General features: G+C 45.6%; 1 protein-coding gene across 1 annotated transcript in view; it reads right to left on the reverse strand.

Moving 5' to 3' along the window:
• Positions 1 to 1,240: 1,240 nt before the first annotated feature.
• The window catches only part of ARHGAP20 (Rho GTPase activating protein 20), a 145,679-nt gene continuing 124,217 nt past the window's right edge, over positions 1,241 to 22,702 (reverse strand). The window contains exons 10-15 of the mRNA XM_004708978.2: positions 21,526 to 21,704; positions 19,805 to 19,966; positions 14,440 to 14,549; positions 9,488 to 9,677; positions 8,180 to 8,294; positions 1,241 to 6,115 (exon numbers count right to left, since the gene is read on the reverse strand). Coding sequence (XP_004709035.1) covers positions 4,260 to 6,115; positions 8,180 to 8,294; positions 9,488 to 9,677; positions 14,440 to 14,549; positions 19,805 to 19,966; positions 21,526 to 21,704 — 2,612 coding nt within the window. The 3' untranslated portion in view covers positions 1,241 to 4,259. The remainder of the gene's footprint in view (positions 6,116 to 8,179; positions 8,295 to 9,487; positions 9,678 to 14,439; positions 14,550 to 19,804; positions 19,967 to 21,525; positions 21,705 to 22,702) is intronic.

Here is a 22,702-nt window from a genome sequence, read left to right on the forward strand (position 1 = left end):
GAAACGCCCTTCCAACTGATTGGCTGCTCATAGGTGATCTCATTATGGAAGTGATTATATTAGATCTCATTGTGGAGGATAACACTATTGAAACTGCCAAACCAGAGAATTATGGCCCAGTCCAGTTGATGCGCCTTATGCATCACAGAGACATGGTGAGCATTAAATGATACAAGTGAAATGCTTTTATTAGCAGTGCATATAGACACAGAGTTACTATTCTTCTTCTGGCATATGTTCCTAGTGATTCCCTCAGTTGTTTAAAGTTCTTAAGGACAAAAAAAATCCTTCCCAATCTGTCACTAGGTTCCAGAACTGTACCTGGGAATAACAATTAACTGCCTGAATAGCATATATACAAGGGGGCTGTCTTTAAAAAGTTCATGGAAAATTTATATTCTGGAGATTATTCATAGAATTCATAAAATAATGCAAAAAAATTGGTACCAAAATGAACTGATACTACCTTGTTACAATATGCATATGAACAAGATCTGGTTTCAGGTACTAAGAAAAAAAGCCCCACCAACATTTTTTTAAAAGCCCCAATCAGAGAACCATGAATTCCGCTTAGATTGAAGGAACAAATATAAAATTTGGTGAACTCATGGATACTATAAAAGTCTATGAAGGAAAATACCCCAAGGCAATCATCAGTTTACAAATGGGGAACCCGATTTAAGAAGGCACTAGCTGATGTTGAGGATGAAGTCCACAGCAGTGGGCGTTACTCTGTGATGAACCCAGTTTGTTCATGCTCCAGTTGAAGAGGAGCAATGTTTAGCAGCAGAAGCAACAGCCAATACGACAGATGTCTTCGTTCAGATTACACAACTCCAGCTAAAACATGAAAGGTAAGCAAACTTTCTGCTTGGCATGTAGGTACCAATGTTGTTGCATCCAGGTCAGGGGCAGACAATAGAATTTTGCATGGAAGATTTTGACGAGTTGGGGATCAAGATCCTGAAGCATTTCTTGGAAGAACTGTTAACAGGAGATGAAACATGCCTTTACCAGGATAATCCTGAAGACAAGAACCAACAAAACCATGGCTGTCAAGAGGTGGAAGTGACATAGGCAAAGAAAAAGTGGGCTGGTCAAGAAGAAAGGTCGTGGTAATACCTTTTTAATGCTCAAGGCATTTTGCTTGTTGACTTTCCGGTGAGCAAAGAACCTTCATATCTACTTTGTACGAGTGTTCTGAATGTTTTTGCATGTAAGAGAGATCCCAAATCTCGAATATAATTTAAGGAGGGTATTTATTCAGTCCTAAACAGGAAAAGACAAGACAAAGACACACACAGAAGTGATATGATTTCTTAAATCCAATGTTTGGGAGAAAAAGACTTTTTTAAAAGCAAAGTTATCTCTGGACTGCCGTACATTTTTGGGAGAAGTATCAGCATGTGTACACTACCCACATTTCCTGATCAATGACATTTCTGGCAGTGTAGTTGTAGCAAATGATTTTGTCTGGACTAAAGTAGCATTCTGTTTCTGAACCTCTTTGAAATGGTGGTTAAACAAGTAGTGGGAGCCTCAATGAACTTTGAGAAAGTACAGATGTAGGCAATCATGAGAAACTATTGCTATTTAATACATTTATACCACATTAAAAGTTCTGATGTCTTGGCTTGTCTAAGGTCAACATGCCAGAATAGTCCAAAAATCCATTGCAGTCAATTGATCTGAGCTGGTGGTTCTTTTTGACATTAGAATTGTTTGATTTTAGAAGTGTAATTAAAAAGAATGCCAAAGAAAATGATTTTTGTGTCTAAAACAATGAGGTTTGATAAATAGGGTGAAAATACAAAAGGGAAAGACAACGTTTTCAGGAGAGGATGGACATGGCTTATGCCTAAAGACTCAAAAATTCCAATTCTGTGTTAATGGCCCCACTTGAAATTTCCAACAGGAAGCACAAATGGGGCTCAACAACCACTAACACAACTCTACAAAGGGCAATCTTGCTCTGGTGGGCTCCACTCTGCAGAATGATGTTTTATTTAATAGCATGGACATCATCATATCCATCATCAGTGCCTTGGAAACAAAACAAAACAAACAAAACAAAAACTTTTAAAAGTTAGCAGCAGTTTCTGCAAGTACAAAAATACACATTTATTACATAACATATGGTAGTAAAATTTGTCAAGATATATTATACAAACTCAAAGCATTTTAGATAAAGCATCAGTCTAATATATTATAGGTTGACAGAGTATAATAAAATGACATGTAGTTTGTCTTCAAATTGTACAATATAATACTTTACAGCAATATTAACAAACTATTCACATTTAAGTAATACAGGAGTATCTAAAGGGATCCAGGGAGGAGGAATGGTTATTGAAGAACCTCAGCACGTATCTTGTTCTATGCTTCAAATTGGGTGGTGGTTTTCTACCCACTAATATGAAAATAAAAAGACTAGAACTATTAATTTGATAAGTAGAAAAGTCATTTCTTCCAGAAAGACACTCCAAAGCCTTGGGAGCTTCCTTCACATCGTGCAGTTCTGACAGTAGTATGCCCCAAGGGGAAGGGAGCAGTGCCTGCGGACGCTATACATTAAACCACAAAAATGCACACGGACACATAGAGGTCTTTCTGTGGGGGTGTCCAGCTATTGGGTGAAATCAACTTCACATCTGCGACTGAGATGGCCAGTGTCGTGAAGGTGCTCTTTGGACAGAGTTCTAAAAGTTCATTCTAGTGCTTAGGGCAAAGAGGGTCATGTCCCCGAGAGGTAGGTAGCACCTATAACTAATACTGAAAAACGTCTTCATCTTAGAGGAAACATTATTATTTATGTAAAGGAAAAACAAAACCCAAAACAAACCCCTCAACCTTCAGGGCAAGAGGGAATGAACATCTGAAATGACAGATTCCTAGGGAGTGATAAGGAAAGTTAGTTTGGAATAAGCTACTTCGTGGGTAACACATTCATGTGATGCTAAGAGTCTGGTGGTCGACCAGAGACCAAGTGAATGGGCTCTGAGCCACTCTGTATGGGCAAATCATTAGAAAGAAGATGCAAATCCAGTCCTGGTGCAATCCCTTTAGCATGCTCTGATCCCCAGTAAGGAGATGTCCCAGTGGAGCCTTACAGGGAGAGGAAGTGTCCATGGTTATGAAATCACACAAGGGGGCCCAAACCATCCATAAACCATGAATTATTTGGAGCAAAAGGATGGAAACCCTTTTGTGAGTGAAAAGGCCCAAAGCCAACGACTGTCAAAGAACTGGCAGCCACTTTGGTGTGTGTTCTATTGTGACTGTGTATCACCTGCCGATCTCTACATGGGCTTTCTCAGCGGCCCAAGCCCAGCAGTGAGGAATGCTGGTCACATTTTTCCCCCGCAGCTGACTCTCCTCTAAGGGGCAGAGCGGGAGGGAAGCAGTTCAGCCGGAAGGCGGATCAAATGTTGGTACCGGCAGGCGCGTAACTGTCAGGAGGTCTCCTTGTAAATGGAAAAAGGTGTCCTGGATGTTCCCAGCAAAAGGCACCTTTGGAAAGGGCCAGTTCCTGGAGCCTTTGCAGAGCATTACAACACACCAGTGGAAAAGCAAATCAGCAACAACAAAACCCCAAGATGGTATTATAGGGCCAATGGTCCTTGAACCATTCTACTCCTTTCTAGCTTCACTGCATCACGTGACAGCTCCTGGAAGGGTGCTATGAGGACATGCTACTGAGATGCCCGGAACTACGCTCTCTGGAGATAGATCTACAGAGAGGGAAATGTTTCACATGATTCCCTTCATCACTAGACAAAAGCTTCTCATTGCTTTGATTCATGGTATTTTTCTAGGCTATTTCTTAAAAAGACTTCATGGATTGTGGATAATTTTTTACACCCTTTCCCTCTCTTCCCTGTCCCTCATCTTTAATTCCATGATATCCCGGTCTTCTCAAGTAACTTAATTTCACAGAAATGTTCACGTGAGACCCAGTTCGACAGAAAGATTGCTTTCTCTAGCCCTCCTCCGTAAAATCTCTAGAGTTGGACCACAGGGCTAAGCCTAGGCTCAGTGAAGAGAAGCCGCCCAAATACTAGGCTGACCAAATCATTGAGAATGAGCTTTCTGCCAAGTAATCGCATGTCAGGAGAATCTTCCTGTTCTAAATATTAGCCACGATGGTCCGCATGCTACCTCTCCCAGGTGTCTTATACAGAGGGGTCATAATAATTATTGTCTCTGTGTTACAAGGAAGCCCAGCTCCTCCTCCTGGAGAGATCGGATTCTCCCCTTGGCTAAATGTCTTTGGTGAAATGCCGGTCCGCATCATCACTCCCTACTACTGCAGGCCCAGGGTCTGGCCTGCACCCATCGCCCACAGTCAGAGAGCTGGGTGAGGAGGGCCTTTCACAGGGTAGAGCACCAGGGGAGCACTGACCACCAACCTCAGCTTCCTTGTGGGACTTCTTACAGAACGCGAGCCTGTCTTCTGTGGGGCTGAAGGGAGTGCTACAGTGTCTGTCTGAGTCCTGGCAGGGGTACGGACTTAACCACGGGGTGGTTTGCCCAACTCCGAGTCCTTTGGTGGCCCTCAGGGGCACATCAGTCTGTCTCTCTTGCAACTCAGAAGCATAGGGGGAGGTGGGCTCTGCAGGCCCTTTCCGAGAGCTGGCTTTCTTTTCCTCTGGCTGAGATGCCTTGGCCTTCTTCTTGAGGGTCCAGTTCTTCAGACTGGCCACGCCGTTCCTCAGCCACGTGCTGGGGTGCAGAGTGACAGAATGCATTTGTGAATGCCACTCGGGAGTGCCCTTCTTTGGGTAAGCCAGGCGGCCGCTGGCCTGAGCACCGGAGCAGCTAGGTGTGCTCACGGAGACAAGGCTGGAGCTGCTGCAGTCCGAGGAGAGCTCTCCCTGTTTCCTCTGCGCCTGGAAAGTGCAGTCGACGGGAGAGGAGGTTTCAGTGGGTGTAAACACAGAGTGCTCAGAAATCTGGGAGAAAGCACTGTCCTGGGAGCTCACAGAGGAGCCCGACGGGGACGTGCCTGGGGAGGACAAGCTGGAATAACTAGTCCTGGGGCACAGGTTCAGTCCTGGGGGCAAGACCTTCTCAGTGCTCTGGTGGGAGGCGCTACTCTTGCCTACCTCGATGCCCATGACCAAACTCTGGTTCATGAGTTTTTGCCCTTCCATTTGCAAAGACTTGTGCCGCTTGAGATAGTCCTCCTGCCCCTGCAGGGGGCCGGCGTCGCAGCCGGCTTTATGCTGTTTCTTTGAGTGCCCCCCCCTGAGATAGGTCAGCATGCAGTGCTGATCCTCCATGTTGGGCTCGGAGCAGCGCCGGGGCATCCTGGAGCTCTGGAGGGCCGCTGCCGTGTGTGGTGGGGAGCACCCGGGGGCAGCTGCGTTCCCGGGCGGGTGCCTGCGGTGATCCTGTACTGCAGGGCGGCTGTTCGAGGCCACGGAGATGGCCACTGGCTTGGATTTAGGGAACGGTCTCCCAAGATGTCCTTCATGACCGGACGGGCCTTTCTTCTTGACATTTTGGTGAGTTGCGTTTTTCTTGCTGCCATCGGTGCCTGCAGCCACACTTGGCTTGAAAGCTGTCGCCTTGTCCTCTCCCTGGAGGGGCTGGGTCGGCTTCAGGTAGTCCTCCTCCTTTTGGGAGAGAATGGCATCGCAGCTGGACTTGCGCAGCTTTTTCTGATAAAACTCCCTGAGATAGGAAAGCTTTGAGTCCAGGTAGTCGATGCTGGGCTCCGAGCAGCGCCGATGTCGCCGCAAGCTCTTGGGCGCGTCTGCAGCAGCTGGGGGCAGGTAGGAGGGCGAGCAACCGCCTGAGGGGGCCCTGGTGCGGGCCCGCAGAGGGACGTCGGGGTACACCACGGAAAAGCTCACTGGCTTGGCCTCGAGGGGCCGCTTCATTGGAGCGCATTCATCTTTAGAAGGGTCTAAGTCTACGTCGCTCAGCGTTAAAAGGCCTTCCACCTCCGGCTGCTCCAGGTCGTAGTCGCTGAGGGTGAGGACGGAGTCCATGCTTCGGCTGCCCTGGCCCAGCTTCTTTACCAAGTCACTGCAGGGAGCATCCACGTCTTCGTTGAGCTCATTTTCCAGGCTGTCATAGGAGGAGTCATTTAGCGGGAAGCAGGAAATATCTGTCAAAAAAAAAAAAAAGTCAAACCATGGTTCATATTTTCTCGTTACTACGTATAATAGCGGTGCTGCCTGAACATAATTACTTATTTAAAAAAAACCAACCCAACACCCAAATCCATGATGCGCCAATTGAATACCCTTTTGTGTAAATCGCTGCTTGAATTCTCAAGAAAGAAAACATCTTTCACAATCTTCCCAAATGTTAGCGCCGAAGTAAACAAACAAACAAAAAGTTGGGAGTTTAATAGATGTATCTCATACACCTGTGTAACTGATACATACATCTATCTCATACTTCAGATGTAACCGATAAAATAGCCTTTCTTTAGTAAGATTTCTTGAAAGCAATGAGGACATGTCACAATTCCCAGAGATGGTAAAAATAGGAAGGTATTAACATCAGGTAGGAACAATAGTTTTATGGATTGAATTGTGTGTTGTATGGTAAATCCTTGTCTCTATGCCGATATACATAGAATCCTATTTGGGAAAGGAATGTCCTTGCTATAGTAAATGAGGCAGGACTGGTGCAGGGAGTCAATCTCTTTTCAGATGTAAGAAATCAAATAAGCAAGGGAAAGTAGCAGAGACCTGGCTGAAGAACAGAAGCTCAGACAAGCTCATCCTGCAGAGTCAGCAGGGATAACAGCCTACCCCTAGGGATGGTGCCTTGAATTTGGACTTCCAGCCTTCTATGAGTTGGCACTGATTCGATGGCAGGGAGGGTTTTCTTACTTTAAATGTAGGCGAAGAGATCCCTTTGTGACAACCATTTCCGTGTGTGCGGTTTCTGTTACGGCACTTGTACTAAGTAAAACATAATTGGGCGCTTATAGTGGGGTGCGGCTCTAACAACCCTCTGCGATGTGGCAGCGGTTTGGGAGTTGGGTTATGGGTGGTGAGAGAGAAGCTGGAAGAGTCTTAAAGGCCCTAAGATGACAGCCTAGGTTGCCTTGGTAGAACAGCCCCTGAGCCCTCACCAGAAAGGCTACTGACGTCCATCACAGGGGGTGGGGTGGGGGGTGGGGAGTGACGAGAGGAATACAGAGTCTCCATCGTCTAATGAGAGAATACCAGGGTGCTTCAACAAAGGTCATGGGGAACTCGATTCTCTTTAACTCCCGTTTTTTCGTCACGACCTTTTTGGAGCCCTGTCACGCAGACAGCACCAGCCGAAGACAGCTGCTAGAACTGAGGGATGCATATGCTTTTGGTGAAACTTTACAAGAAAAGTGGAAGAAGGGTGGCTCATTTCATCCAAATGCAAAGCCCTCGTCTGAATCACGCTCAACTGTTATGTATGTGGAAGGGAGACAGGTCTGGGTACGGAGCGCTGAAAACAACATCGTGGCCAAGTGGTCTCTCCTCGCTGTTTGCAACAACAGGAGAGGAAAGGGGCAGAGTCAACAGTGAACTATGCAAAATGGAAACAAAATTTAAAAGATTTGGAAAACTGTTGTTTAGCAGAAACTAAGCACACGGGTCCTACACTTTTCCCCAGGAATGTGAGCGCACAAACGCTCGTTAAAGAAATGAATCCTGTACCTGCCGATCGAATGAACTACCAAAGTGGAACACCTGTCACTTCAGGGTGACGCGGGCAGAGAAAGAATGGAAGCAGAGGGTGCTACCTGCCTCTTGACATTCCACAGTCAGGCGGGGGTGGGGGTGGGATGGGGGTTGAGGGGCGTGTGTCAAAGGAGTGAGGCCTATTGTGCGCCGTGTGCAAGAGAACAGGACCAATCCTGGGGGAGCTCAGAGAGCAGAACTGCTGGAAGAAGCGTGGCGTGTGCGAGGTGCTCTCTGCTCCCAAGGGTGGGGCCCCTTCTCCCAGGATTCAAAGAGTTGGAGCTTCCCAAACTTGGTTCTGGAATGTGGAGCAGCCACTCAGGTGTATCAGAGAGATGGGGCTGCTGGCCCAGGACAGGGGCTCCCTTCCCTTCCACTGCTGTGGACTACTCCAGGGGAGCCCCGGGCTCAGCATCTGCCAACACCCCCACCCCGCCCGCCCGCATGGACACGTGGCTGCCTTCCCCTAAGAACCCGTCATATGATTCGCATACCTGAGGGATTCTCTCTGCTATCACATTGCACTGAAATCTCTCCCAAGAGGGACACAATTTCTTCTCCAAATATCCTACAGCAGTTTTCAATCAGAAACTGCATGAGCAGGGAAACCTATACAAAAAAACCCAAAAAAAACCAGGACAACAATCACATGCTGCTTTTTCTTATCACGTGCTTAAAAGTCCTATTTCACACACGAATCCCGAGTCTAATAAAAAATCTGTCTGAGAATTCTGAGAAATTTTGGAAGGGCAGTTTCCTCTAAAAAAAAAAAAAAGACTGATACTCTCACGGTGAGCAGGTTAAGTACAAAAAATCACAATTAATACAGTGAATTCAAGTTATTATTTGTTTAATGCCAGCATTTTTATTCTAATGGCTCTCTCTTTTAAAATGAGGGCAATTTCAAATACTCTTCCTTGGGTGTGTGGGGTGTAGAAGATACTATTTACTACAATGCCGTCAATTAGATCAAAGCAGAACATTTATGATGGAAAGCAGGTGATCATAAAGGTGGGAAGCATGTGTTCTCCGTGGCCTTGCTGGGAAGGAACAGTGCAGCTGGGGAGCACACGTGCCGTATGCAAGTCAGCAGTGCCTTCCCCCAGGCTCTGAACTGGAAGTGGTTTGGGAACAGTTTAAGATGTTACTGGGCTGCCCCACTGAGCTGTCCTGGAAACCACTCAATCGTTTCTCTGTCCCAGTGGCAGACAAAGGCACATAGGTAGCAGAACAATTCTCTGACAGTCTCATCCCGGGCAGGGTGAGTAGAATATTAGAAGCAAAGGGAATTCACCTATCTGCACACTTCTCAAATGCCAGGTACTACAGGGTTGTGATCTCAAGTAACTACTGTGTGAAGCAGGTATTAACTAACATCACTTCTCAGTTTTCAGATGAGGAAATTGTACTTGTCGGTGCCATTAACTTTATTCCCAATTGTACACCAGACATGTGACATGGTTGAGAGTTGAAAATGATCATATTCCAAAAGATTTTGCCTTAAAAAAAAATCTAAATCTTAAACATTGCAACTGCTTTCCTATCATCCCGTGGCTTTAAGCATGTTTGTAATGTTCAATGGGAATAGGGAAGTGCCCGGCTGTTCTAACAGTCCCACTTTCCATGTTCCCGCTGCCCTCCAGGATAGGCCCGAACACTCCAGAGTCAGTCGATTCAAATGCACATCGAGGTGTCCTTCAGGCATCGAAGAAAACATCTTTTAGAATTAACACCCTGGCTCCCAGCGGCCAAAGGGAGACTTTCAGTTGCCCAGGGGCACAGACGTGGAAAAACTCCCTTACCTTTTTTGTAAATTCATTTTCTAGTTCTGGGCTGGAGGAAGCAGGAGGCCAAAGAATGCTTGGAGCGATACACACAGCTAAGTTAAACGCAGTCATCTGATTGGACGAAGAATGTTGCTCAATGTTGTGCAATACGCCAAAAAGATACCTTAGAAGAACAACATTGGCTCTTGGAAGCTGATCTAATAGCCTAAAGACAAAGGGGGATGGATAAACAGGGCACCATTTAAGTAAGACACTTCACTTACAAACTTGGAAATAAAAAGCTGGCCTGAGCAAGAATATTGTTCAGATATTAAAGCAAAAAGATGCCGCCTGGAATATTTCTCTGAACCTAATGTGTATTAACTTAAGCATATCCTATCACGTACATTTCAGAATGTACTCACCTGAAATCCCCAAAATTTTAATGATGAAATTAAACAGCAACTGAATTTTACAGTGCTCCCTTACTTCCCAGTTGTACCCGGGAATGGCGTTCCCTGACGAGAACCCAAACCTTAGCTACTCCGACTCCAGGTCTGACCGGTGAGCTTGCTCTCTGCCTCCCCGGCTGCCCACGCCAATTCTGTCTCATGTGTCTTAGATCACTGGCACCTCTTTCACACGAGTCTGCACTGCAATCGTATAATTTCTACGATTCTCATTTTGTAAAAAATATGGGATTTTCCCATTGCAGTTCAAGGACGTGGATTTTTCTACCATCCAGAAAACATATGTAAATAAAAATGTATGATAAAAATCATAGCTTTATTAAAGAATACCAAAAGGTGAAGCAACTGTTACTCAGTATATCCTCCAACTGGATCTCCAGACTGGTGAAGGTCATACTTCCATCTTCTAACCCTTTGTCAAAGAATTCTGCACCCATCCATTTGCCCCAGGTCAAAACAGCAGTTTCGGTATGCTGGAGGAGTTCAAACTAGGCTTCCTTTAAATGTTCTTTGAGTTTTGGGGAAGGAAAATAAGTCAGGAGGTTTGTAGGGTAAATGGGGTGACGTTTCCCACAGAAATTCTCCCAGGTCAGGCCATGCTACCCTGAATATAGTTTTCTTAAAGTTTCTTTAAAATAAGTCCTTGTGCCTTTCTATACAATCAAACAAGATTCGTCCTTTGGCACCCCCCCAGATCAGTTGCCATCACCTTCTGAGCTTATCTCTGCCTTGAATTTAACTAGTCCAACAGATGCCCAAAGAAGTCACTGTTTTGATCAGACCCTGCTCCCTGGATTGTGTTGGTAAATCCAAGACTTGTCTTTGTTTATGACTCATTCTATCATATCATGTTCATGAGCTTTGTTCTACCTTAAAAGACTGATGGAATGATCGATAAACCGATCTAGCTGACCTTAAAGCAATGTGCACACTCAGAGGTCAAGAAGTTCGCTTAAAAGTGCGAAGTCAGAAGAGAACTCAACCTCAGGAGTTGTCACATCAGTGGTACTTCTGCATTCTCCCTTCATCGGCTTCTAGAATTCAGGAACAGTTTCCTCATTCCTCAAGGGAGACAGCCTTCCTTGACTCTGCTCATCCTGGAGGTCTTCCCAACCTTTCTTAGAGCCCTTGATGCAGCGAACAACGTGCTTTCTTTGGGCAGCCCTCCTTCTCAGACAGATTTGTTCATCCTTTTGAGTCCAGGATGCTTTCAATCTTCTTCACCAGCATCAAAACTCAAATGCCCCAGTTCTTCTTCACTCTTAGTTATTTAATGTCTACCTTCCAGGTGCAGATACAGTGACTGAAAATACCAAGGCTTGGGTCGGGCACACCTGAGTTCTCTTAAGTAACTTCCTTGCTTTTCAACATTTTAAGGCGGTCTTGTGCAGATTGACCCAATGCCATGCGTTATTTGATTTCTTGACTGCTGCTTCCAAGGGGACTGATAGTGGCGCCAAGCAAGACAAAATCCCTGATAACTCCAATCTTTTAGCCATGTATCATCATGTCACCATGATGATACCCATCATGGTCACAGTCCAGTTACCATGGTCCAGGTGTGAGGATTTTGGTTTTCTGCCCAGTGAGTTGTGATCCCTATTGATGGCTGCAATCCCAGCATGTGCTTCAAGTCGACTCACTTTCAGCAGCAAAGTTGTGTTAGCTGCATATCGCCTTCCTCCAATCAGGATGCCGCGTTTTCCGTCACATAGTCCAGCTTCTCACACAGACTGAATATAGTGAAAGGCTACAACCCTGACACGCACCTCTCTTGATTTTAAGCCATGCAGCATTCCCTTGTTCTGTTTGCACAACAGCCTCTGGATCCATGTACAACGAAGTGTTCTTGAATTCTCATTCTTCTCCAAGGCTTTCCATAGTTTATTACGGTCCATAAACATCAATCAGGTAGTCTTTGCTTTTGTCCAAGATCATCTGTGGTTCTGATGATTAATGCATGACTGCAGCTATTTCTTCTCGCTTTCAGGTGTGCTCCAACAGTCTAAGATGGTCCGACCTATGTCGTTTAAGGATGATTTTACCTTGAGGAGGCACCGCTTCCCCCAGGCCTGTTTTGAGTGCCTCCGAATTTGCGGGGAGATGTTCCACTACTATTCTTATGGCTCTCTATGGCTGGTCTTTCAGAAGGGGAGCACATCCTACTCTGTCTAGTCTGGAAGCTCCACTGAAACAGGTTTCCATTAGTGATACTGTTGGTATTTGAAATACTGGTGGCCCAGCTTCCAGCATGTGAACCACCACAGTGTGACAAATTGACAGATCAGTTGGGGAATACTTGTCTATGGACTTGAAAAGTGCCTTCTGATGGAGGAACTATCAATTGATCTACCCCCCCTGTAGAAAAAAGAGGAGCCCTGGTGGGGTAGTGGTTACGAGCTAGGTGGCCATCTGCAAGGTGGGCAGTTCAATACCACCAGCCACTCCCTGCAAAAATGATGGGACTTGTTCCTCTCATAAACAATTACAGTCTTGGAAACCCATAGGACAGTTCCACCCATGCTATGAGTTAGTCCTGAGAGCTATGAGTCAGTTTGAACTTGACCACAGTGAGGTTTTTGGGTTTTTTTCTTCTTCTGTAGAAAAGTTAGGGCCACATCTATTTAAATTCACTTAACCTTTTCTTATTAGACTACATAAGGTGTGGTACTTTGAAATCTCCTTTGACCTGGCTGTAGCACTTTATGGGTCCCAATGATGACTTAATTAAAAATTTTGACACGTGTTCATTTTCCTTTTGGCTGGAAGTTATAATTTTACTGTCAAAGTATCTTCTCCGTTAATAGTTTGTAGGATGTAATGTTTTGCACTTGGGGTTATAGACTGTGATGCTCACGAACGGATTGGTTCCTGGCAAACTATGGAAGAGGAGGGAATATTGGGCTACATGGTCTTGCCTTCTGGTGTCTTTCAAAATTGCACTGTATTCTTTGGCTGTGAGCAATGCGTCAGTTGTCGTGTCTCGATGATAGTTCATATTTGAAAGTTGATAAGAAAAACCTTCTCAGCAAGCCCACACAAGTAAATGCTATTAAGATGATGTTATTCTTCAGTTCTCACTGACCTAGAAGTACTGCTTGGGAGTTTGTGTGAAAGTTTTCTTCTTTCCTCTTTTCTTATAATGTTTGGGAAAGGAGGGCCAGCAATTAGTGCTTGCATCCCTTTTAATGAGATTGGGTTTAGCAGCTATGGTAGTTATATAATCACCGGTCAACTTGAAGGTAAAAGAGTGAAGTGGTAGAGTTTAGACTGTTAATCAGGTACATCCTGATACCTCCTGGTGGGCATGGCCTGCTCGAAAGGAGAATTATGGGAACTTTCCTCGCTCTCTGCCTTCACTTTCCTGTTGACAAGCCACGTGCGTGGAGACTTGCTGAGACCCCCAAGAGACTCTCTCTCACTGCTTCACTTTCCTGTTTGCGAGCCATGCGGCTGAGATCTTCCAGCGCCCTGGACATGCATCCATAGCCATTGGATCCACAAGACTGCACCCACCAGCCTGGGACCTTCCTACATTTTTCATCATTGCATGTGGCTGGGTAAGTCCGAAGAGGGACTTATGGACTAGTATCAGATTTGTGGACTTGATCTGGACTGGGCTGGGATGTTTGCTTGATATATAATTACTTGTCAATATAAAACTCTTTCTTATACATCTACGAGTGCCACTGGATTTACTTCTCAACTTGACCCAACACAGCAGGGCTCCCCAACCCCACCCCCTGCAGTGCGTGCACTGGACCCTCCCCATCTCTTCTACACTGATTATCTGTATGGCAACTATAACCCTCAGTGCATTGCCTTAGCTACAAAGCTTTCATCTCTGTAGAAATTCCATTGCTGGATGCCATATATAAGGAGTTGTCTGACCAGTTAAATATTTATTAACTTTAAGATCATAAAATGGTGGAGTGGGCTCACCAACATTAACCACTGGACTAAGATATTTCAGGTCCCACTAGTCTCAGATACTCAGAAGGTGAACAATGGTCAAATAATTCTATATTAATAAGATTCGAGGAATCCAGTGAGACTTGCAATGACAGAAGCTACATCAACCGCTTTTTAAACTGCACCCCCCACCCTGAGACCTGACTTTAGCAGTTGTCATTGCTTTACTAGAGCATTCTACGGAAAGTAAGCTTTAAAAAGAACTATTCGTCTACGTATAGCTTCCTCCCTGGGGGATGGACAGCAGAGAAGAGGGCGCAGGGAGATGTCGGACAGTATAACTTATGACAAAACAATAATAATTTATGAATTATGAAGGGTTCTTGAGGGAAGGGGGAGGGGGGAGGGAGGGGGAAAATGAGCAGCTGATACTAAGGGCTAAAGTAGAAGGTAAATGTTTTGAGAATGATGAGGGCAACAAATGTACATATGTGCTTGGCACAATGGATGGATGGATGGATTGTGATAAGAATTGTATGAGCCCCCAATAAAATAATTTTAAAAAAAAGAACTATTCTTGAGACAGGACAAAATTAGAGTAATTACCTTTGAATTGTATTTATTTTCTCTTCATCATTGCCTTGATCCATTACACAGACCCAATGATCATAGAGATCTGATGAAAAAATGCTTCCTGGAATATTTCGTAGAAAATCCTTACATGAAAGGAAAAACAAATAATTTATGCCATTATTTTCATGCCAAATATCTACTGGAGAAATTGAAGAGTAGGCATTTTGTTCCAAAGTTCCGTTAAGACCACCTTTACCTGAACTCCAAGCCAAATGTGGCGCACACAGGGGCATACAGAGGTGCTTGAATTTCTTCCTAGCCCAAACAAAAGGGGCAACCTGAGTCCTGACTGTGGTGGGCAAGAAAAAGGGCAATCTGTTTGAGCAGAACCCCCCTCCTCATTTACATTTTAACAAACCAGTACAATATGACAGGGTCTGGCCACCAACCAGCCCAAGTCCTTCCCGTCCCCTTGTACAACCACCCACTTAATTCCTAGGGAGCGAAACTCTAAGATAGAAAGCAAACCACTACAACCCCTCTTCACACAAGACAAACCTAGGTCCTGTGTCTTAGGGTGTGAATGAATACCTTAGGAGGAAACAACCCCGATGACAGCTTCACTGTTCTTTTCTGCAAATAGTGTGCAAACACTAGGCAAACAAACAAACAAACAAACAAACAAACAAACAATAGACCGACTCAAACCCACGACCATCAATCTGGTTCCAGCTTACAAAGACCCTGTAGGACAGGGCAGAATTGCCCCCATGGATTTCTGAGAAGGTACCGCTATATGGGAGTAGAAAGCTTCCTCTTTCTCCCTTTGAGTTTCAAACCGTTGACCTTTCAGTTAGCAGCCCAACAGGTTACCACTATACCACTAGGTGTTGGAAATATACTAAAATTCCCAAGGAGTTATTAGAGGTTTTCCCCTATAATTGGAATATATATACATCCTTCAAAAAAGAGTTTAGATATATTAACCATTTCAAACCCTTGAGTTCTGAGGTAACAAAAGAATGAATGCAAATGGTTATGGATTGAATAGCATCCCATCAAAATATGTAGGGGTGTTGGTGGTAGATGCAGGACTGGCTGAATGTACTGTAAATGCCCACCTGTCTGGGCATTATTTTCCTTTTTGTTGTGTTAATGAGGCATACAGGCACAGAGGGGGTCCCAAACCTAATTGGTTCTGATTTATAAATAAAAATAGACAGGGACATATATAGAGGGAAGACAAATGCCTAGCAATGTCACTGCCCCCTCCCCAGCTAATGCCATTCTTTGTACTTCCTGCCTCTAAGATTGTGATTGTGAGAAAACAAATTCCTGTCCTTTAGGGACCCCCACTTGTGGTATATTTTGCTATGGAAGTACTAGGTGACCAAGACACCAACTTCATAAGCGTTGAGTGTATGCATTTTATAGGGCTGAAGTAGAGGGGATTTAAAAAATGTTTACTTTTTATTGCGATCAAACCCATCTGGGCTTTATCCAGGGCAAATGCTACCTTTTTGATCTCCTATGGCTGGTTGTTCTAAGCAGTGTGTACCTTCCAGGTCTGTCAACTGCTGGGCTGACCGCTCTCAGTCACAAGCTCAGTCTCAGATGTGAATACGTCTAAGGGCTGTAATCTAGGGGTGTTCAGTCTGTAGGAGACCAGTAAGCCTGGTCTTTTTAACGGGTATTTTCTGTTTTCAATACCACTTTAAGCAGGATTTCCTTTGGGGAGTCCTCTAAGAACCACTAGTTCTTCTGCGCTGTGCCATGGAGGTGGGAGCTCCCAAGGTCAAGCTTTTTGACTAATTATTTGCATGTGTCTTTGATTTCATTTGCTTTTAAAAATTATTTTTAAAAGATCATTTTATCGGGGGCTCTTACAACTCTTACTAACAATCCATACATCAATTGTATCAGGCATATTTGTACATAGGCTGTCATCGTTCTTTTCTAGACATTTACTTTCTATTGAGCCCTTGGGATCAGCTCCTCTTTTCTCCCCTCCCCGCTTTGTGGCCCCTTGATAGATTATAAATTGTTATTATTTTCATACCTCACACCAACTGCTTTCTCCTTTCCCCTTAGGTTTCTATTGTTCTTCCCCCTGGAGGGGTGTGTGTGGTTATGTGCCATTCATTGAGATTGGTACCCCCTTCCTCCCCTCCTGTTCCCCCCACCACTCCCCCCTACCTTTCTGGTATCACTAGTCCCATTCCTGTTCATGGATTCTGTGTGTTGTGAGCTTTATCACTTGTCTGTACCTGGGTACATGTTCCGGTCTGGTCCAAAGTGAGAAGCAGCACTGGGGTCTTAAACTGGCGGTGAGAAGGCCTCAAGGAACCAGAGGAATATTGTGTGGTCCATCGGTGCTCTACTGCACCCTGATTGACTCATCCCTTCCCTGTGACCCCTCTGTGGGGGGAATGTTCCATTGTCTACAGCTGGGCTCTCAGGTCCACTCCAACCCCCCCTTGTTCTCAACAACATGTGTTTGTTATGAAACTTCTAATGCCTGTTACCTGATCCTTTGCTTTTAACAGGGAGAGACCAATAGGTGCATCTTTACTGGGAGCTCAGCAGCTTTTAAAAACTCAGTTGCTTACTCATCAAAGTAGAATGTAGAATACAGTCTTGCTGGCCTGTTATTGACCTTATTGGACTCCTTGGGAGTCCTGAGCCCTCAGGCCCAGCAATTCATTTACTCAAGGGGTTTGGTTCAGGCAGCAGCACCCTTGCGTCCCAAGGACTTGACATAGCATGCTCACAGTACAGGCTTATCCTTTCTGGCCTTCGAGAACCCTGTTCCGTGGAGAATGGTAGCAGACTACCACACAAACAGTGTATGACCAAGGGTGCTTGTTGTTTGATCTCTGGCTACAGTTTGGTTCTAATTCTACATTCATTCTCAATCTAGGGCAATGCTTCTCATGCTGCTTGTAGCAGAGTTTCAACAAGGCCAAGGTTTCAAATCTAATCTTCACTGAGATTATGAAACTTTTATGTCTATGGTTGACTGTTATCTTCCAAGTTCCTGTTTACAACATGGAGATAGGCAAAAGTTGGCAAGTGGGCTAATGCTAACTCTTGCTGAAAAAAGCAAATCAACAACTTTATCTATGTGCCTTCCCAAAGGCAACACACTGTTACTTTTACACTGTGCTTACATTAGTGGAACGGAAGCTGGGATAATTACTGCAACAGTTAGCTGATTATGTGTGCACCTCCCCCACTTGCTTATCAGTTGTGCAGGACAGGGACACACTCTAATTTTCATCTTCGTACACCTCAGTGTCAAGCATGGTTCCAGTCACAGTACAGTACACACACTAAGTCCTTGCTTAACTGTTGCTATTTATAGTAATGCCAGATGTTAGTGAGAAGCAAGGGAAGGTCAACTGTAATTGAGATTCTAAGAGAGCTGAAAACAAAATCCTCCCCTGCCCCCCGCCCCAAGTTCTCAAGTCACTATTAGCACAGCTTTCTGAAAGAGCAGTTAAGAAGCAGGAAGATGTATTTCCCCCCTCCTCCCAACATGTTTTCTCTTCTATTATACCTTCCAGAAGAACTGAACCTGGATGCTTGTGATTCCAATGTGCCATCACTAAAGTCAACTCTTTTGGGGTAAACCGACTGAATTTTCATAATTCTGAACTAATTTTAGCAGCTGCACCCACTTTAAAAGGCAGATTTAGAAGAGCAAATATCTGTTACTGCCAAGTGAGATAGTGCCAGTAGCTCTTTCTGAATCTCGATGGAAAAAAGACTTAAGATCTGCCTTGAAGAGAACATCATGAAATCTTAAACCGACACTCAAAGGCTAATGACTCGTAACATCCCAATGAACTCTCCCTGGGCTGCAATAACAAGTTACGCAATACAACTGCCACCACAACTAAGCAGAAGAGCAGCTTCGGAATGACAACCGCCAACTCTCGCAAGTCCTCTCCCTCCTGTCCCACTGCCACGTGCGATGTGATTCCTCCAGGATCAAATATGAACTTCTCCTCAAGGGTTTGATGGAGCAACGTTACGAGCCTAAAGCAATTCTCTTCCAATTGTACTTGGGAAGAGTTCTGCTTACGTCTAAGCAAAACCACCCTAAGGGAACAATGAAGAGAAACGGCTTCCAAGTGGTCTGAAAAACACGAAACAATGCAACACAAAAGCTCAAATGCTCGACACAGCTCAAAGAGCATCTCCGTTTCTGCGGCCACGTGGAAGGGACCGGGGCAAAAACGCAGCAGCACAGATAGCGCTCTCGGAGTGATGGACACAACAGCAAATCCACGGTGTCTGGCTGCATCTCCCTGGCCCGGGCACCTGGTGAAGCACACCGGCACGGCTTCGCTAGACGCCGGGGTGAAGGCGGAATCACCAACCAGGTGCAAAGCAGGTCAGATGACGCTAGCTCCAGTCCTTGGGTTCTTCCGAGGGTGGTGCCTTACTGCAAAGTCCATAGTAGCAGCTGCTGCTCAAAAACAGGCCCATTTTACCGAGGAGACCCTGACTGGCCATCGCGCATGGAGTTAAGATTCTGTGAGAAGCGGGGCACGGGGCTGGAGTAAGGGGATGTGAGTCTTCTTTGTGTGTCTCTGAAGACGGTGTCCTGAGTTTGGTCTAGAAGCTTCAGGTCCTGCGAAGCACGCTGAGCCCACACATCTCCAGTCCTGCTAGCGCCAAAAGCTCTGCTTACGGCTGGTTTTGACTGACTGTTTTAGAAGAGCTTTGTACCTCTGTAACTACACTTAATTCGACTTTATTAATCTCAGGGCTCTTAGTCCTCCTCTCCCTCCAAATGCGGTCAAGGGAAAAGAAGTGGCAGACCTGGGAGCCCTTCCTCTTGTACTGCTGTCAAAGAAAACGGCAGTAGGGGGCAGGAGACCAGCTGCTGCGGGCATGACTGTGTACATGAGTGGGATTTTCAGTGAGCCCACCGATCAATTTTTTTCTTTAGAATCTTTCTTCGAACAATTTTGTTTTGTCTTGTTTCAGGATCAAGGCAAGTGTCTGTTTAGGATGGTACCCTTCTATAGCTACTTTTAAAGTTTCCTTGAGAAAAGCGTCCTTTGAGTGGAGAGCTCTGCAGATGACCAGTGCATTCGTTGGGGTGGACACGTGCTTGCTGTCCGTGTGGAGAGGACTCCTTGTCACTTCTCTCTGTGCACCGGTCGGCAGGCATGAAGACGAGAAGAGTAGGTTCGACATGGCCTCCGCCTGTCAGGATGGCTGTTGAAGGCCCAAGGGTGACTTTGTGAAGGGTTTTTCTACTTGTTCACCGTCTAAATCCACCATGGCGGGTTGCTGACGGGAATGGTTCACAAGGTAAGAAACCACCGGTGGTTTTGCCCCAAAGCTACCCGGTGGGGGTGGGTGAGGGGAGCGCGGTTCCTACCTTCAGGACGGAGGCTGTCACGAAGATGGATTCGCAGTCGAGGCGCACGTCCAGGCCGGCATTCAGTTTCTCTTTGAGCTCTCGGCAAGACTTGACATTGGCCGACTGTCTGAAGATGCCTTTGGTGAGGGGCCCTTTTTGGTTAAGAAAGCAAAGCATATCCTATGGGGAAAGCAGAGAAAAACAAAACAACAAAACAAAGCAGGATGGCACCTCACACACACAGGCTAGAGAGCACCCACTTGCCCTCCGGCTGCCAGAGGCCCTCGAGGGCACACATGGGCAGGCTGGAGCTGGGTGCTGCTGGGAGGGCTAAAGGCAACTTGTTTTTTGGGGGTGTGGGGTAGTATTTCTCAATCTCTTTCCTTGCATTTATTCTTGCTGTAATCAGCTATGAAAACATTGTGCCTTAAATATATGTTTTATAAAGATGCTCCTTCGTATAATGAACCACCAGCCACGTTAGAATCACATTTCTCTTGACTGCTGTAAGATCCCTGCTAAAGGGCCGGGTCTGTCTCCTACCTCGCCGCTCCTTTGTCGTTGCTCACTAATAGAGATTCATTCGACCCAGTACAGAAACATTCTCGAAGTATTCATTCTCTGCTTGTCCTTCCCTTTTTACTACACGATTTCATCCTGTGTTTCCACACCCTACATTTGCTTTAGAGGCGCCCTGGTGATGTAGTGGTTACTTGGAGTTGCTAACTATAAGGCGGGGCAGTTCGAAACCACCAGGGGTCCTGCTGGAGAAAGATGGGGCTTTCTACTCCTGAGAAGAGTTAACAGTCTTGGAAACTCACAAGGGGCAGTTCTGTCGTGTCCTATGGGGCCGGATCAATTCAAAAACAATGAATTTGGTTTTGTTGATACTTGCTTTAAAAAAAAATTAGTCTAAAAGTCGTGCTCTCCCGGAGGCTTCTTTCTCCAGTGCCTTCGGATCTACCATCCATTCTGCTTGTTTTCCATCTCTATGGCTTCTGCCTGTAGCGTAGGAAGAGTAATCCACAGGACCCGAAGCCCAGCTGTGCCACGTGTTCATTGTGTGGCAGACACTCCGAGGCTACACTTGTCCACTCTGGATGATCCTAACATCTAACCCTAAAAAAGACCAGCAGTAAAGGGGCTAGGCTCGTATCTGCACTTAGAGGTGCAGAATGGAGCATCAACTGCTGTACGTTTAGTATAGTGCTCGAAGGGCACTGGAGGCTCCATAGATGCAGTCTGACAATGACCACGTCATGTGCCAACTGGAAACACTACAAAGCCACATCACTTTCCTCTGACCCACTCTCAGGACACGTTCTGAAAATGCCAGGGGATGTGTCTTTATGGGACACAAATAACGCACGGCTAAGTTTGGGTAGCATTCGTCACGAATGTAATTAACGGAGACTTTCAGAGGCATGTAGAGGCCAAAAGAGAATCGGAGAGAAACGTGAGGGACAATTATGCATCCTTCCCTGAGAGACAATTCTAATTTATCTGAGCAGGCTCATGCGGCTCTTTCCTGAAACCGTTGGCTGTACTATCTTGTGACTAGATTGTCCTAGGGTTCTGCAATAGCTCAATCACATGTTATTCTTTCAAGTAAGGATTCTCACCCACAGCCAAGGGATGTCTATAATTTTCCCCTTTGGGCCCACATGCCCCCTCACCCCCTCCTCATTTCCAAGCGTCCTTCTCTATTAGTGTCTGTTACAAACCAATGTCAGACTCACCAGGACGGGTTTGGGCAGGTTGCCATTCTCACAAATAGTTGGCAGGGAAACACCGAAGAGCTGGCCTGGCATAGGGGCTGTTGGTGACATGGGCAAGTGATCCAGGTGAGTGCTAGAGCCCCGCCAGAAGGCCCAGTTTATGATCGATCTCCTCCTTTTAAATGTCTTTTGACCTGAGTCTGTGGGAAGAAGGGAGATCATTAGAAGGTCTGAAGTCACTTGACTTTCTTTCTACCATTTCCATTTTACAGTAAACATGCTACTAGGCCGCACAGAGAAGACAATTCAACCTCTGACATCTTATTCCCATATTTTACCAGCTAAGGGAGAACAGCAAACGAAAGACTCATCGAGCGTTTAGCTTCTTTCCTCACCTGCTTTTCAGACAGCGCTGCTCTGTTTGCTCGTGTTTGGGCTCTGACTTTTCTAAGGTCGAAAGGAAGTGCTCTTTTCTGAACTGTAACAGTGGACCCGGCCAAACATACACAAAACAAACAGGCAAACAAATGCCTGTGTATTGTCAAGATGAGATGAGGCCCACAAAAATGCTGAACTTGCATAGATTAAAGAGAGAGAGAAGAGAGAGCGAAACAGTAACGACATAAGAAAAAAAATGGGAGGAGAATGAGGAAGACGAGGAGGAAGACAACGGAGAGGGGAAAATGAGGAGAAAGAACAAAACCAACCCCTCCAAAGTCTCAGGAAGCTGTCCTTGCGAGTGGGGCACATCCTGACGCACCAAGCCCTGAGTACGGATGATGCTCAGAGCAGCCAATGCACAAAGAGAGGACTAGAGGGCCGGCCCCACTAAGAGACATGATGTCCCTCACTGACCCACAGCACTATGGGGGGCAGCACTGGAGACACAGTACGGGAATTGTGCCCTGTCTGATCCCACAACACCGAGGGTGTGCAACAGAACAGCAAGGGGAACAGAGCAACAAAGTCCTCAGGAAACACCAAAAATAGATTTTGGGGCCAGGGCGCGGCACCCCATCAGACTCAACCATAAAATACTCCTAAAGCTCAACAAACAGACCTTGAACTAGTTATGGGCTTTTCTTTCTGGTCGTTTTTTGTTGTTGTTTTGTTGCTTTGTTTTGCTCTGTCTTGTTTTTCTGCATATTATTTTATCTGCAAGTCTATCTAGATAAGATAGGCTGGATAAACAATCTGG

Source organism: Echinops telfairi, unplaced genomic scaffold (genome assembly GCF_000313985.2).
Source record: "Echinops telfairi isolate 266 unplaced genomic scaffold, ASM31398v2 ScPeMD7_7421;HRSCAF=8459, whole genome shotgun sequence".
Lineage (NCBI taxonomy): Eukaryota > Metazoa > Chordata > Mammalia > Afrosoricida > Tenrecidae > Echinops > Echinops telfairi.